The sequence below is a fragment of the Hoplias malabaricus genome, chromosome X2, assembly GCF_029633855.1.
Source record: "Hoplias malabaricus isolate fHopMal1 chromosome X2, fHopMal1.hap1, whole genome shotgun sequence".
Lineage (NCBI taxonomy): Eukaryota > Metazoa > Chordata > Actinopteri > Characiformes > Erythrinidae > Hoplias > Hoplias malabaricus.
The window spans coordinates 36,028,449-36,043,077 of record NC_089819.1 but is presented as its reverse complement, the minus strand read 5'-3'; the positions used below and the strand labels follow the sequence as shown (position 1 = coordinate 36,043,077).

General features: G+C 36.2%; 1 protein-coding gene across 1 annotated transcript in view; it reads right to left on the bottom strand.

The window, feature by feature from the left end:
- Window positions 1-14,629, bottom strand: part of LOC136676614 (calpain-1 catalytic subunit-like) — a 42,962-nt gene that overhangs the window by 2,640 nt on the left and 25,693 nt on the right. Inside the window, exons 11-21 of the mRNA XM_066653724.1 lie at window positions 14,347-14,516; window positions 14,119-14,130; window positions 12,529-12,740; window positions 12,038-12,077; window positions 9,652-9,717; window positions 9,497-9,554; window positions 8,339-8,403; window positions 7,333-7,401; window positions 5,686-5,764; window positions 5,416-5,529; window positions 3,872-3,930 (exon numbers count right to left, since the gene is read on the bottom strand). Of these exons, the coding sequence (XP_066509821.1) occupies window positions 3,872-3,930; window positions 5,416-5,529; window positions 5,686-5,764; window positions 7,333-7,401; window positions 8,339-8,403; window positions 9,497-9,554; window positions 9,652-9,717; window positions 12,038-12,077; window positions 12,529-12,740; window positions 14,119-14,130; window positions 14,347-14,516 (944 nt within the window). The remainder of the gene's footprint in view (window positions 1-3,871; window positions 3,931-5,415; window positions 5,530-5,685; window positions 5,765-7,332; window positions 7,402-8,338; window positions 8,404-9,496; window positions 9,555-9,651; window positions 9,718-12,037; window positions 12,078-12,528; window positions 12,741-14,118; window positions 14,131-14,346; window positions 14,517-14,629) is intronic.

The following is a 14,629-nucleotide window of genomic DNA, read 5'->3' as shown; positions in this document are numbered from 1 at the left end:
AACAGGAGCGCTGTAGAGTTTCAACAGAACAGACGCGAGTGTGATGCTCATTTAAAGTTTAAGACGTTTAGAGAGGGATTTTTTATATTATCAGCACACCTATATCCAATTAACAAGTGTTTTAAAGCATGCTAGCGGATTTCCCACTAAATTAGCTAGTAGATTTGGGGAATCTTTAGCAGTTAATTAGGCTACAGGACTTGAGTAAAGTAGAAGCATAACAATGAACAGCATAGAAATACCTTCTCAATGTCATTTTATGATTTATTCCATTGGGAAATGAGAGAAAGCGTGATGTTTGTCTGGGGAAGTTTTTATTAAATGTAACTGGGCGAGTAATTTTAGAGTTGTGAGTGGAGAAGGTGAAATAAGGATTTATTTTGCAATAAAATTTAAGCTTAAGTTACACAACAGTAAGAAACAGATTTTTTTTTTGTGATTATGTAGAATATGATGCAATGCTGTCTGAGACTTTTAAACACCTTCATCCTGCACCTCTAGTCTCAACACCCTGGGTTTTGCCATGTTCCTTTTTAATAAAGCAAATAATCTTCCCAATGGTGTGTTCTTTGCATTAATTGTGTAGGTGTTTGAAAATTAATTAACATATTTTATTTTTTGTAATCTTTAGTAATGTAAAGGAGCTTCATTCTACCAACTTGAAACAGTTATTATATAAAAAAATAAATAAATAAATTTATATTAGTATTCAGATGCATTAATTGTGGTAGTAATGCAAAAATATGGTACAAATATTTTAAAACAAATGTGATGTAAATGTCCTGGCTGGATGAGATATGTTATTATACCGGGTTTGGATGTCTACACGAAGGCTCCACCTCCTGTCCAATCTGATATCATATTTTTTACATTGGTCTTTAAGATTAGGTCCATATACGATTATTAAAACCACCACGATGTGTTAGAAAACTAAACTGATTTATGAACATCTCTTCACCTCTCTCTAACTTATCAGAAAACAGGGTACATTTTATACTGACTATCCTACAAGTTTAAAAAGCAGGATTTATAATTTACATTTTTTTAACGCAACCAACAGTAATATGCCTGTAACAGATATCAGTCTAAAATATACCTACAAGGCAAGTAACGCCATGTTTTATCACAAATCCTGAAAGAGTTGAAATTTTTTTATGTAACCACATACACAGATCAATGTGCTGTAGAAATATTGTAAATCAATGCATTTATTGTAGTTTTATAGACTAATGACTAAGAATTTCTCAATTTCTCATCCTCACTCTGCATTTAAATTTGCAGCCTAGAGCTTCCTGGACCTATTTGGAGCCTGCATGAGTCACGTGACCACTAAGCATTATAGTCTGTTGGTGCATCTCTCCCTCTGTGGCTTTGGTTTGACAATGGTACAATGGCAGAGACAATGTAATCTCTGCCTGTTGAGCCCATTGTTTTGTTAGTGAACATGTAAATACACAGAACTACACACACAGTTTATGGTTTAAATAAACTCATGTACAGGCTTTTTTTACTTGTTCTTTGTAACTGCTAGCTATTGAGCCCATTGTTTTGTTATTAAGTTATCGTGGCTAAATTCATTCATTCATTATCTGTAACCGCTTATCCAATTCAGCGTCGCGGTGGTTCCAGAGCTTACCTGGAATCATTGGGCGCAAGGCGGCAATACACCATGGAGGGGGCGCCAGTCCTTCACAGGGCAACACAGACACACACACATTCACTCACACCTACGGACACTTTTGAGTCGCCAATCCACCTACCAACATGTGTTTTTGGACTGTGGGAGGAAACCGGAACACCCGGAGGAAATTCACGAGGACACGGGGAGAACACACCAACTCCTCACAGACAGTCACCTAGAGCGGGAAACGAACCCACAACCTCCATGCCCCTGGAGCTGTGCGACTGCGACACTACCTGCTGCGCCACCGTGCCGCCCCCATGGCTAAATTAAATTTTTTATTTTGTAAAGATTTAATTTATTATTATTTTAGTTGTTTAAGAGATATAGGCTCTGAAATTGTTCATTGCTGTTTTATATTTTTGTGCATTCAGGTGTATTATTTGACATCCTGATTATTAAACAAAGAGGTTACTCAACAGTTACTCAGTACCTGAGTTGTATTTTCTCTTAGTATTTTTTACTTTTACTCAAGTGACTACATCTTTTTTTTTTTTTACCCGAGTCATATTATTCTAAAGTAACAATACTCTTATGGTGTTTTCCACTGCATGGACCATACAAAGACTCTACTTGATTCGGCATTGCTCTTTTGCTTTTCAACTAGCCAATTCTGGTACCTGGTAAGTTTTCAATCCCAGCTCACTCCGGGTTCTAACCGTGCCGAATAGGTACTATATAGTGACATTTAAACCATGCAGAGCACTGTGTCAATCACCATGTCAATCACCATGAAATGCAGAGCTCCAGCACAAACGCATCGCTTGTAAAATCTCTTAAGTTACAGCCATTTTCATTCAATTTTTATCGGACTCACAATGGCAGCTTGTAACTTTACCACAAGGTGTTTTGAGGAGGTTTATATGCTCCTTGGGCTGATGGCCGATGAAAGTTTCCACTGAAAGCTGAACGTGCAACAAGTAAAACAGATCTGTGGGAACGGGGGCACAGAGCCATGTTCAGTCCAAAAAACTAAGTCAACATGCGAACACACGATGAGTAAACTGCCATGTCAAGTCATGTAGAGCCAGACCCATGTGATGGAAAAGCACCATTACTTGAGTACAATTTTTGGCTACTCTGCCCACATCTGCTTATGTAATTCACCACAAGGGAGTGTGGAGCTATTTGAACTTCAGCTAGAGACAGACACTGTGTGACATCTGTGTTTCCAAAAAGCTCTGTTTGCCTTGTCCACATGAGAACACTCAGAATATTGATGTAAAAAAGTCTCCACCTTGGAGACCATTTTCCAAAACACTGGTATTCAGGGGAAGGCCAAAATGTATACAAACACCTTAGTTCCCTTGGAAGAGTAAATTAACTAGTGCTAATCAGTGGTGATGAGCACAAAAGTTGCAAAAAACTGAAAGTCATCTTGTGATGAATAGACTGGATCTATTCCTATTCTATTTGTATCATTTTAAGTTCACATATAAACATTATTAATGCCAGAACAGCAAAGAGTGAGGAACGAGGTGGTGTATTACATACAGCACATTTTTATCAGCCACACATTTATATGAAACCTAAGTGTTTTAACATAACTGACTAGTCCCCAGCAATGCCATGATCTTTTAATTAAGTATATTTCACTTATGGTTAATATTATGTGGTGCCTGCATTTAGCAATATTAAAAACATCACTTTTAAAATTTAAAGAGTTTCAGTTTTGTAGTTGGTTATGAACAGAAAATAACAAGTTTTCCATGATCATAAACTGTCAGGAACTAAAGAACTAAACTAAGGTTTATAGATTATTTTTGTGTTTACTGGCTATAAAGGCATTTGTTATTTGGCTTGTTAAAGACTATCTATTTAAAGATTGAACTTTAACAATAAAGTTACATGGTTATAGATGTATTTTACAACTATTTATACTTTTTGAAAAGCAAACATGTCTGAACTATGCTTTTCTCATTTCTAAATACGAGCAAAATTCTCAAATTTTGTTTGATTACTGCAAACTTTGTGCAGAAATTATGCTCTGCATTTTATGTACAAAGACTACAACCAGGAAAATATTTTGATCAGGATGTATAAGCAGAAGGTCTTATGAAAACAGCATTATGACATCTGCTAAAAAAAAGAAAAAAAACAAAACAAAAAAAAAACTACTGCACCAAATTCTGTATGTTTCTTTATCTAATTACCCTTCCCTAAAATCTGTGAAAAACCTGTATTGCTCACCTCAGACATGTTAAGCTCAACCGTGCCACCACCATCTCTATCCAGCTGCTGAAATGTTCCTGTTTGGAGAAATAATATTTAATAAACTGTAAACCAAAGATATAGTAATTTTCAATTTCACCCATTAACTACAACTCCCTGTGTTCACATGATGCTGCTCAACTCAAATTCCTCTAAACTGCTACAAACACAACATTACTGGACAGCTCAACAAACTTAGAGAAGAACACAATCACCAAGTCTGTTATTTTAATAAACATATGATTGTATTGGACAGCATCGGACTGATAGGAAGAGAGAGGGCCATCCCACACAGTATGAGGCCAATTATGCTTTCTTAGGGCACTTATACACATAGCTGGTTTGGTCCGGACCTTCAGACTTTTCAGTATGGTCTGAACCAATATAGCAGCTGTGAATGTTGCCTTCCCCAAGTTCTCTGACCCCAAGATTCTGTCAATGTGCACTGTGAAAATTCTTTTTGGCTTTCTAACCAATACAAGGAATTTGAAGGAGTATAAAAGACAGAGATGGATGTGACCAGGTAATTTGCTCACAGCCTTCACTCCATAAAAAGCAGAATAAATGCAATATCCTTTAATTCATTCATACATTGTCTGTAACCACTTATCCAGTTAAGGGTTGCAGTCAGTCCAGAGCCTACTGGGCACAAGGCGGGAACACACCCTGAAAAGGGCAACCCAAACCACATACTATCACATTATGTAGGGTATAAAAAATACTGCATCATTGTTAGAAGTGTGCTCAGTAGTACAAAAGGAAAAGGGAGGTTGGGTGTGGGTTGGGACACAGCATTAATCAGCCAGTGCAAAATGAGTTCAACTATTTAAAGTGGAACTGAAAATGTAAATTAGGAGCTAGTAAATAAGTAGGCTAGAAACTAGTAATAGTAAAGTCTGTTCAATATTTTTTTCCAACTGAAATTGACAACATGCAGACCTCAGACACATGTCCCATCACACACAATACATGTGGGCAGCCGTGGCATAATGGTAGAAGGACCAGGCTTATTACCGGAAGGTTGCTGGTTCAATCCCCAAGACTAGCAGGAACGTCCACTGAGCACTGAGCAAGGCACTGAACCACAATTGCTCCCCCGCTTGTTCACAGCCCCTAGTGCACTTGTGTGTGTGTGTATACTGCCACAGACGGGTTAAATGCAGAAGACCCATTTCATGTATATTGTACAATGACAAATAATGGCACATCATTATTAATATCACTGTCAAGTATGGGAAGAAGAAGCCCACATATGTGATGATGACAGGATATGTGTATAGTTCTTTAGTCAGCTTGCTAAACTGCAGTGTCAGACTTCCATGTGTGAAAACGCACTTAGACTCCCTGCCTCTGATGGCTGTGTAATCACTGGAGATTTAACTCACAATCACTTGATAATAGTGACAACACTGGACATGACATAGTCAAGTAACTTGAGTGCCCCAGTGGCTAATAATAAACTGCCATGAGCTGCTGACGAGAACAATGGATTACAGTTAATAAGTTGATGAGCAGGAACATACTGAACATGGCCTCAAGTTTGACCAGGCAACAGATGAAGTTATCAAAGTCAACCATCTCTTGATCTGCATATCGTGCCACCAGGACCTGGTTCAGCTTGTTGTTCAGCTTAAAACCTGGAAAAAGAGAAGTTCAGAAAATAAAGGAAATTGCATATTAACTTACACAACTGTGCAGAATGTGGTTATGTTCCATGGTAAGCAATGGATACAAGTACTGATGAATCATAAATGTCTACAACACATGATGAAAAGAAGGACATGGAGCATTACCAGCCGATTCCAAGGCCAGGCGCATCTCATATGAGCTCATGGTGCCAGACTTGTCCAGATCAAACTGGCGAAAAATTCCCTACAAAAGTTAAGAAAAAAGATCCTCATCTGGTAAAGATAAGATCATGCTGTAAAGCACCATTCTTCTCCAATTAAATAATACTTATTATGGGTTTAAATAAACAAGCAATATTTATGAAGTTAGTGCCAAAAACTAAGAAAACATTGCAGATTGATCACACCTGCAATGTACTGCAGATAGACAACACTCGTGTAATTTAATCCTTTAAAGCCTGACACATGACCCTAAAAATGGTCTTTATTTTAGTTTACTGCATCAATTAAAAGTTCTTCTGACTTTTTACAGTTTTTTCTTAATTTAGATTAATGTCAATTAAACAACAGCAAATGAATATATCTGTTCTTTAGAACTTAGTAGGAAAACATAACATTTAGCTGATGAGAAACACTGCTCCAGATGTCCTTGACCTATGAGTACACTCTCTCTCTCTCTCTTCTCTCTGTGTTTTTTATTATTACCACTAGTATATGAAATGTAAATTGGTCAAAGGCTCTTTGTTGTTGATCTGTACAACTGTGTTTCCATATTTAGAGGAACTACAGTTGTTTCTGTTACTGTCTGGACCTTGGCTTGAGGTATGACCTCCCATAATCATCTGTATCACCATCATCCGCTTCCTCTAAATCTGTCTCACAAAATCTATGTCGACATCTGAGCTAACACATTTTGCACACAAAGGGTTTTGGAAAACTGAAAATAAATTTTTGTTTCATAAAAATACTTTCAAAATTGTCTAAATGCATTTTGCTGCTGTAAAAAATATTTTGAACTTTCTGAATATTTATTATAGTTTATTAGCATTTGACAGGTTCAATACACTACATCTGTGAAATGTTACAAAAAAGCTTAATTTTACTACAGATAATATCATTCAAATCATACCTGGAATTGCTTCAGTTTGGCAAAAAGTTAGTCTCTCCTATGTTTCATGATGATAGCAACAATTTTGTAATGGGTTGCTTCCACTTCATTCATAATTCTGCAGTATTCACTTAAAGAACACTTGCCCCAAAATGATGGAAGTTTGTTTCGGTATTTCTTTTCATTAGATGATGAAAGAGCCACCTCCAAAAATAAGGTATCATATCTGATACATCTGGCTTTAAGGGGTTATTTCCAGGAACATCAGTATCACTGCATTATATTACCTTATATTATCCTAAACATGACAATCACAATGCTGATTTGTGAAATATCCTCCTGGAAGGTCCTTTTAATTGTTAATTATGCCTTTGACTTTTCATTAGCTAGTGTAGGGGGGCAGGAAAAACAGTGGAAGTCCATTGGTCTTGATTATAAATATATACTTGAATTTCATCCCAATATTTTTCTCCAGATACATTCTCAGTATTAGCATACTAAAATTCAAGGTTGGTGAACAGCTTGCTGCAATGCTAGAACACACTGCTGCTGTGGCTCTGCAGTTTTTATTTACACTGTTTATTACCATCAGATTCACTACATAAACATGAGTTTTCACTTATGATCCTCATGATCAAATCTTTGCATATGAATATTTTATAACCAAGACCCCTTTACTCTGTATAAGTGGATTATTTTCTTACCAGACATTTCCTGATCTTATTCCACAGAATCTGGAACTCCATTATGCCCAGACGAGCACTGCCATCTTTCTGAGATTCACCAGAAGTCAAAGATGTTTACTAAGCAGAGATCCCTATATTTGCCTTTTAAAAGTAGATGCAGAATTTAGAATATTATTGTCAGAATAATATTCTAAATTCTGCATCTTGAAAAGACCTTGAAAATGAATGAAATATGAAAAATGGATGGCTGGCACTGTATACACAGACAGACACACACACACACACACATATTATATATATATATATATATATATATATATATATATATATATATATATATATATATATATGTATGTATGTATGTATGTATGCATGTATGTATGTATGTATGTATGTATGTGTGTGTGTGTATACAATGCCAGCCATTGGTGACATTTTTGTATTGTGCTGGAGGGGCAAGCCATCACAGTATTATGCCAATACAGCATGCTTGGGTATAAAACATACACCATGAAATAAATCTATTTTAAATGTAAAATAAGATATCATTCACCATGCAGCATCAAGTACTGACTTGTTACGATGCTTCTCTGGAAATAGGATTAATAGCTGACACACATTGTAATGCCAAGAACTGAACCCTAGTTTCTTTTTCTTGTCATCATAACATCACATGCAGTTATGATTATGCATACTGATGTTTTATGAGCGATGAAGAAGCCAGTACGCACATAAGCTTTATAAGTCAAATAAATAGCTGCAAATCACATTCTCATTCAAATGTTCACAGACTTTAAAGAAAAAGCTCATGTTGATTATGGTTCATCATTATGGAAAGATAAACAAAGTTGCGACAGATATGGTAATATGGTAGCCAATTTACAGTTGACTGTTAGCATCACCCGGCTGCCTTCTTGTGCCACGGAGATCAGTCAATATAAATATATGAACTTGGGTCAGCTTGAACGTTTCAGGGGCAAATGCTCCCCTTACCCATAAACGACACTTATGTGTAAAAGGATACGTCCATGAGAGCCACCATACACCTGCATGCCTCCAAACTGAAGCCATCTGTTTTTAAGTCCTTGTCTAAAAAAGAAAAAAAATATCAGGAGAAATGTTAACATACACATGCACTTGCTCACACCCTTCCATCCTTATTTTTTCACTCACTCACTCCCTCAGTACCTTATTTATTCATTCACTTACTCCTCATTAAATTTAACTTAAAAATGCCTATTGTTGATTAGAAGGGAATAAAGGCCCTCAAATGGTTACTAGCATTGGAAATGGAGTTCCATCCATCCTTATTCCATACATACAATAGTACTGGGATGAGTAGAATGCCAGCTCTCATTAAACAACATCAGTTCCTGACCACACAAATGCTCTCATGGCTGAATGTTATCAAATCCTTGTAAAAGTTGTTACTGAAGAAAAGGGAAACTTTTGGTCATGTAGTGTCAGGGATGTGCAGTCAGGAGAAGCAGTGTCTCCCCTGTTATATTCCAATAAAAATACATTTAAAGGAACGTGAAATTATATTTAAGAAAAAAGGTCAAATCTATTTGTAAATATCATCAATATGTTCTTTGTAGACCTCATATTTGCATGTCTTTGCCTTTTATAGTGTAACTTATTTCACATGTGTAAATGATAATTAGGCTTGTTGCTGTCGATAAAACTGAAATGAAAAAAGTAAAAAAGAGAGCCCAAGCACTGACAAGTGTCCCCTTCTTCAACAAATTAACATACTTTTTTCTTCAAAAGGGTAGGTGCATGGATTTAATTTATAAATAAAAGGCAAGCGCATGCAATGTATATTTTAATTTGTATTGAAGTGAATATCTGAAATTTATAGGTCAGAAATAGCTATCAGGATAAGTGGTTCCTCTTGGTCTATCTCATATCATTTTACCAAGTGATAATGAAAATCAGGTTTAGACCCTATACGCAGACAGCAGCAAAACACACAAAAAATGGTGAGTAGAATGTGACTCAAATAGGCTATACGTGTTTTAAGAATATGATGTCAAATAGGAAAAATACCATTGCCTAATCAAACCAAGTTACTGAAAATTTTATCATTTCATCCCTTTCAGGTTCATATATGTGTCTTCTCAGTGCCTTGACCTAAATGCACATTACTGTGTAGTGTATATCACCAATATTCCAAACTTACGTTTGCACACAACTCTATTCAGGATAGTCCTCAACTCATATACTGATATCTCCATATCCTAAAGAGCAAAAGAAAAGAAGAATTAGAAAATAACTGAATTTTTGCAAAGATTCAAATAATTACTACTCTAATTTTATATATTAATATACTCTTACCTCTCCAGAAAGCTTAGCAAACATGGCTCTGAAAGAGGCATCAATGTCTTGCTCTGTAATCTCTTCCTAAAAGAGTGAATTAAAGCAAAACATAAAACATAACAATGCTCACCAAATATACTCAGTGTTTCCCCTATATTAAAATAGGCCCACCCAGCCAAACACACAAACACATCCAGCTTTGAAAAGTGAGTAAAAAATGAGTTGCTATCAATCAGCAGACTTCACACACTGCGGAAGCTGACGACTACCTGGCTCAGTGAAGTACATGCCAACATGTCATGATGGCATGCATTATTATAATCTGATGAGAGCCGAACCTTCGGTTTCAAGTATTTACATTGAAGTTATTAGCATCCATAAACAAACTACAAATTACAAAAAAAAAAAAAAAATACAGTGCTTGTTGAAAAGATGACTTGTGCAAATAGTTTCATACATGACATAAAAATAAAACAGAAAATAGTCTAAAAAGTGCAAGACATAATATGCATTTAGGTAAACATACATGTGATTTTCTGCCTCATACAGAAAGTAAACAACATAAAAAAGTAAAATGTAGACAGTATGGCTAAACCTCAGAAAACAATTAACAGGGTATTACAGCACTAAAAACAGCACTAAAATTCAGTTACAATTATATGCATTGTATTAAAGCTATGAAGGCTAAATTTTCAGGTTTGTCTTAAGGGAATCCATCTTCCCGCATTATCAGCAGATAAAACAGGTCTGCTGACAACTGTGGAAAACACTGACTCATTCATTCATCATCTGGGTTGTACACAACAACGCAGGATTTTGGAGCTTGTTGGAAGCCAACAAATATATGACATACAATATGATTTCCCTGCTCCTTTTATCCATGTGCTGTGAGCACAGAGAGTAAAATTGTTTATCATATTAAAGGAGCAACCTGTAATACTGACACCAAGCATTTAATATCAAAACTATAATACAGTTTTTATAAAAGTGGAGAGCAGCAGGAAGCAGCCAGTGATTGACAGCAGGAACCAGCCAGTCATTGGCAACTTCCAGTCAGTAAGTGGCAACCGCCAGTCAGTCTGTGGCAGCCTCCAGTCAATAAGTACAGCTGCTTGTTGGTCAAAGCAGCTGCCAATCAGTGAGAGCAATCACCATTTGGCACCAGTCCTTAACAGGGCATCATATCATATATTTACCATATTTTCACTAAAGTCTGTATACTGTATTTTAAAGGTGTTATGTGATAAGGGCACTATAGGCAGAAGTCACCAGGCAACAGTTGGTGTTTCCAGAGCCCTGTGGGTGTCCTGACCTTTGAAGAACAGGGTGAAAGTGGGGCTAGCAAAGTATGCAGAGCAACGGGTGGACTACAGTGTGTAGCTGTACAACTACATTGCTCCATAGCAAATGTTAAAGGAACAGTAGGAATATTTTTGGTATTTTTGCTTCTGGGCCCTTACAGTTACAGAGTGTATTTCACTTTTGCAGCACTGTCCTCAAATCAAGGAGGAGGTAGGGGGCGGTTTCTTTCTATCCACCAGAAGTTACATACTGCAGTCTCTGCAGTGTTGAGCATGGAGTAGCAATGACAGAGTCTCCCTTAGGTTAATTTAGTTGTAATTGTAAAGTAAAAATATTGCCTAGTGTTTCTCACCTATAGCAGGTTACAACTGGCACTGTCCAGTTCAAAAACTGAGTGGATAAAATAATACCTAATCAGACATAAATTGTACATTATTTTCTTAGAAGACAACTGCAGTCATTTGTAAAGAGAGAATTAAATGACGAAAAGTGAGTTTTTCTTTGCTCTTGTTTTTGCAGAAATGATTTGCTGTTACCTGTTTAGGAAATTTGCCAGCTCTGGCTCTGTTCTATAGAGTAGCTGCTTGTAAACTGCCTCCATTTTTCAAACATATTTCTTCCCATTTTACTCTGTCTCTGGTCATGGAGATTTTTAGAAGGGCAATATGGCATTTATTTTATATAACATTGAGTCTGTTCATTTAGTCATTTCATGGCTGCAAGACACTGTTTGTAGGCTTGGCCACACCGTGGACTGTAAAATGATTGGACAGAGGGCGGGATCCCAAGAGGGCGGGATCCCTCTGCTCTGGACTAGTCACTTCTCACAGAGAATATATAGCTTCAGCGATGCTATGAGAGGCAGTGTTTTAGCTTTGACTGTTTCCTTAAGCTATGATCCCACACCCTGGACAGTTTATGACCAAGTACAGTAAATATCTTACAGATTGCTCCTTTAAGGATTTATTTGCTACAAAAGCTGCCACAGAAAATCTAGATCCAAATGATTTTAATTAATTACACAGACACCAATAATATTTATATATATAATTACCATATAAAATTAAATAGATGATGTTTATCTGCCCTTAGAAGCCCTTACCTCTTCATCCAGGATGAAGGACACATCATCATCCATCTCCCTGAAATATATATGAAAAACAAAACACTTCAGATTGTTGGACAGAGTTAATTAATCTGAAATTCCCTATGTGGGTTCTTGTAATGTTATCAATTAAACAGCAGCTATTTAAGTTCAATACAAGTACTGCCACGTTTCTAATTTGTAACTTTGTTATTTTTTTATTTAGAATATAAAACATAATTGGGTAAATATTTTCATTACTTGTTAGCTATTTAACATTTATTTACCAAATTAAACACACTTGGGGTCTATTTAAAAACAGGTAATGTAATATATACAAAAATAAAAGTTGAAGTGCTTATATGGGAACAAGTCATTAGAGGCAATAATGGCTTTCAAGTGACATTTCTTTATGTGATTGTCATATGATTAATTGTCAGATTGATAAATGTCACCTAGTGGCCTGGAAATCTTAGATATTCTGTGGTTAACATAAACTTTGTACTCACTGAGTCTCTGACTGTTTCTCGGTGAAGACTCTGAGGACAAAATCTGCTTCTTTCCCAGGTTCAAAGGTGGAGGGAACAATTAGATACTCTCCTGGAGGAAGACGGAGTCGAGCGCTCACCTCCCTGAGGTTGATAAAAGTCTCGGAACGAGCGCAGGATGAGTGACGAAGGAAAAAATCTTTCTTCAGGTGCACACTCTGGCAACCACGGAACTACCCAATAGACAAAGGCAGTTACTGGTACAAGGAAAGCAAGTCATAATTATGATATTCAACATGTATAAAATAGGATGTGTTGTGATACAGCAAGTCATAAATACAGGAACTATTTTTTTACTGTTTTTTTTATAGTTTATGTATATGTTAAGTATATGTATATGTTAAGTATATGTTTTTTATAGTTTTAGCTGTATTTCCTGTTTATTTTACATGGTCACATACAGGTTAACTAGCTATGAAGTGATATTATTTTTATACTTTTTTTAAATCATAATTTTCTCTCAATTATGCTTTATCTCTTCCCACCCATTAAGTAGAACTAAATCAAATATGATTGTGCTTGTGCAAATCACATTATCCTCTCCTTCAAAGGAAAATGTGCCTGCGGATGTCTTTATCTAAATCAAAGGCAAGGCAAGGTGTTTAAATGGATAGGGCTTCTTTAGAGTCTGGAAGGTTCAGAGTTTTAACTCAGAAGGATGTTGCTTACAGTGATCTGCCTAAATCTAAAAAACAGTCATTCTGGTGTTTGCTGTCTTATGTACAGAGCCAGCACTTCAGAACTGTTCCACCTTCTCATCTGAGTCTATCTTATCACTGCAGTGCACCCATTAGAGTCTCTCCAATCACAATACTGGACCACCGTTTATTTAAGAATCCAATAAGGAGCTTAAACGAAGAAAAATGATTCAAAATGGAATTCACTAACACGAGTGCCTCCACTCCGTATTACTCATTGCTGCACCTAGTATGTGGAGTAAACTGAGGCTCATTTTCAACAGGAGTTGTTCCTGTCATTCTGAACCAGTGCTGTTTGATCTTTGTGATATTTTGACGAAAGAATATCACAGATCTTTCATTTAGACCCTAGGGAACTGTGTAAACATATGGGAAAATGGGTATAATATATCCCCATAAAATTGGAAATCAAATTGAAGAAACAAATGTGCTACTCACACATTCTGATGTCTTAATTAAAGTGGATCCCCAAGTCCTAATAGTCTGTGGTACAGAGTTGTTGCTTTCTTGACAATACAGGGTACATACTTTTTAGTATCATGTGTACATTCTATAATAGCTGGTGCTAATTGTTGCAAAAAGAATATGGCTTATCCTTTTCAATCTTTTTTTATGATCTTTTTTATTTCATTTTTAATTTTATTGTATTTTTTTGCATAATTCCCCATTTTTTTTTGCTAAAAAATCCCACTCCTTTGGACATCAAAATGGGCCATTCTGTCCACATTACTGCTGTGGTCCATGTATTATTTGGGTGGTGGCTTATTTTCATATACAATGATAAGAATATTTATTCAATATGGTGGACTGTGAGATTATATTGGTTGTAAATATGTGCCCAAAAGATGAGTACCTCTTCTGGGACCTGAAAAACAGAAAGATAAACATAGATCAATTATTCAATTACTTCTCAAAAATGCACTACTTACACAACATTTTTAAAGACATGTTATGTGGACATGTTAATATTATTTATTTTAAAGGGGAAATTTTGGCCAAATGGTTTAATTTAAATGTTTTAGTTAAAAGTATGACAAATTTTCATTTACTCTCACACACCGTATTTGACCACTAAACTGACCTCATAGACGGCAAAGCCGATAGTGTGCATATCTTGGCCTTGTTTGCGGAAGCGTCTGCGGTCCTTCTGCATCAGAGCCACCAAGAAACTACATGCCACTTCACTGTCATCTGGATCATCATCCTCCTCCAGCAAAGTGATCTTATACTGAGGGTTTATCCAGAATGTATCTAAGAGAAAGATATGGATAATATATAATTCTGAAACATCAAAACTCTCTTCCATCAGGGTGTATATATATTTTGCTATTCAAAAATGTCCATCTCTCTTATAGAGCCAACCC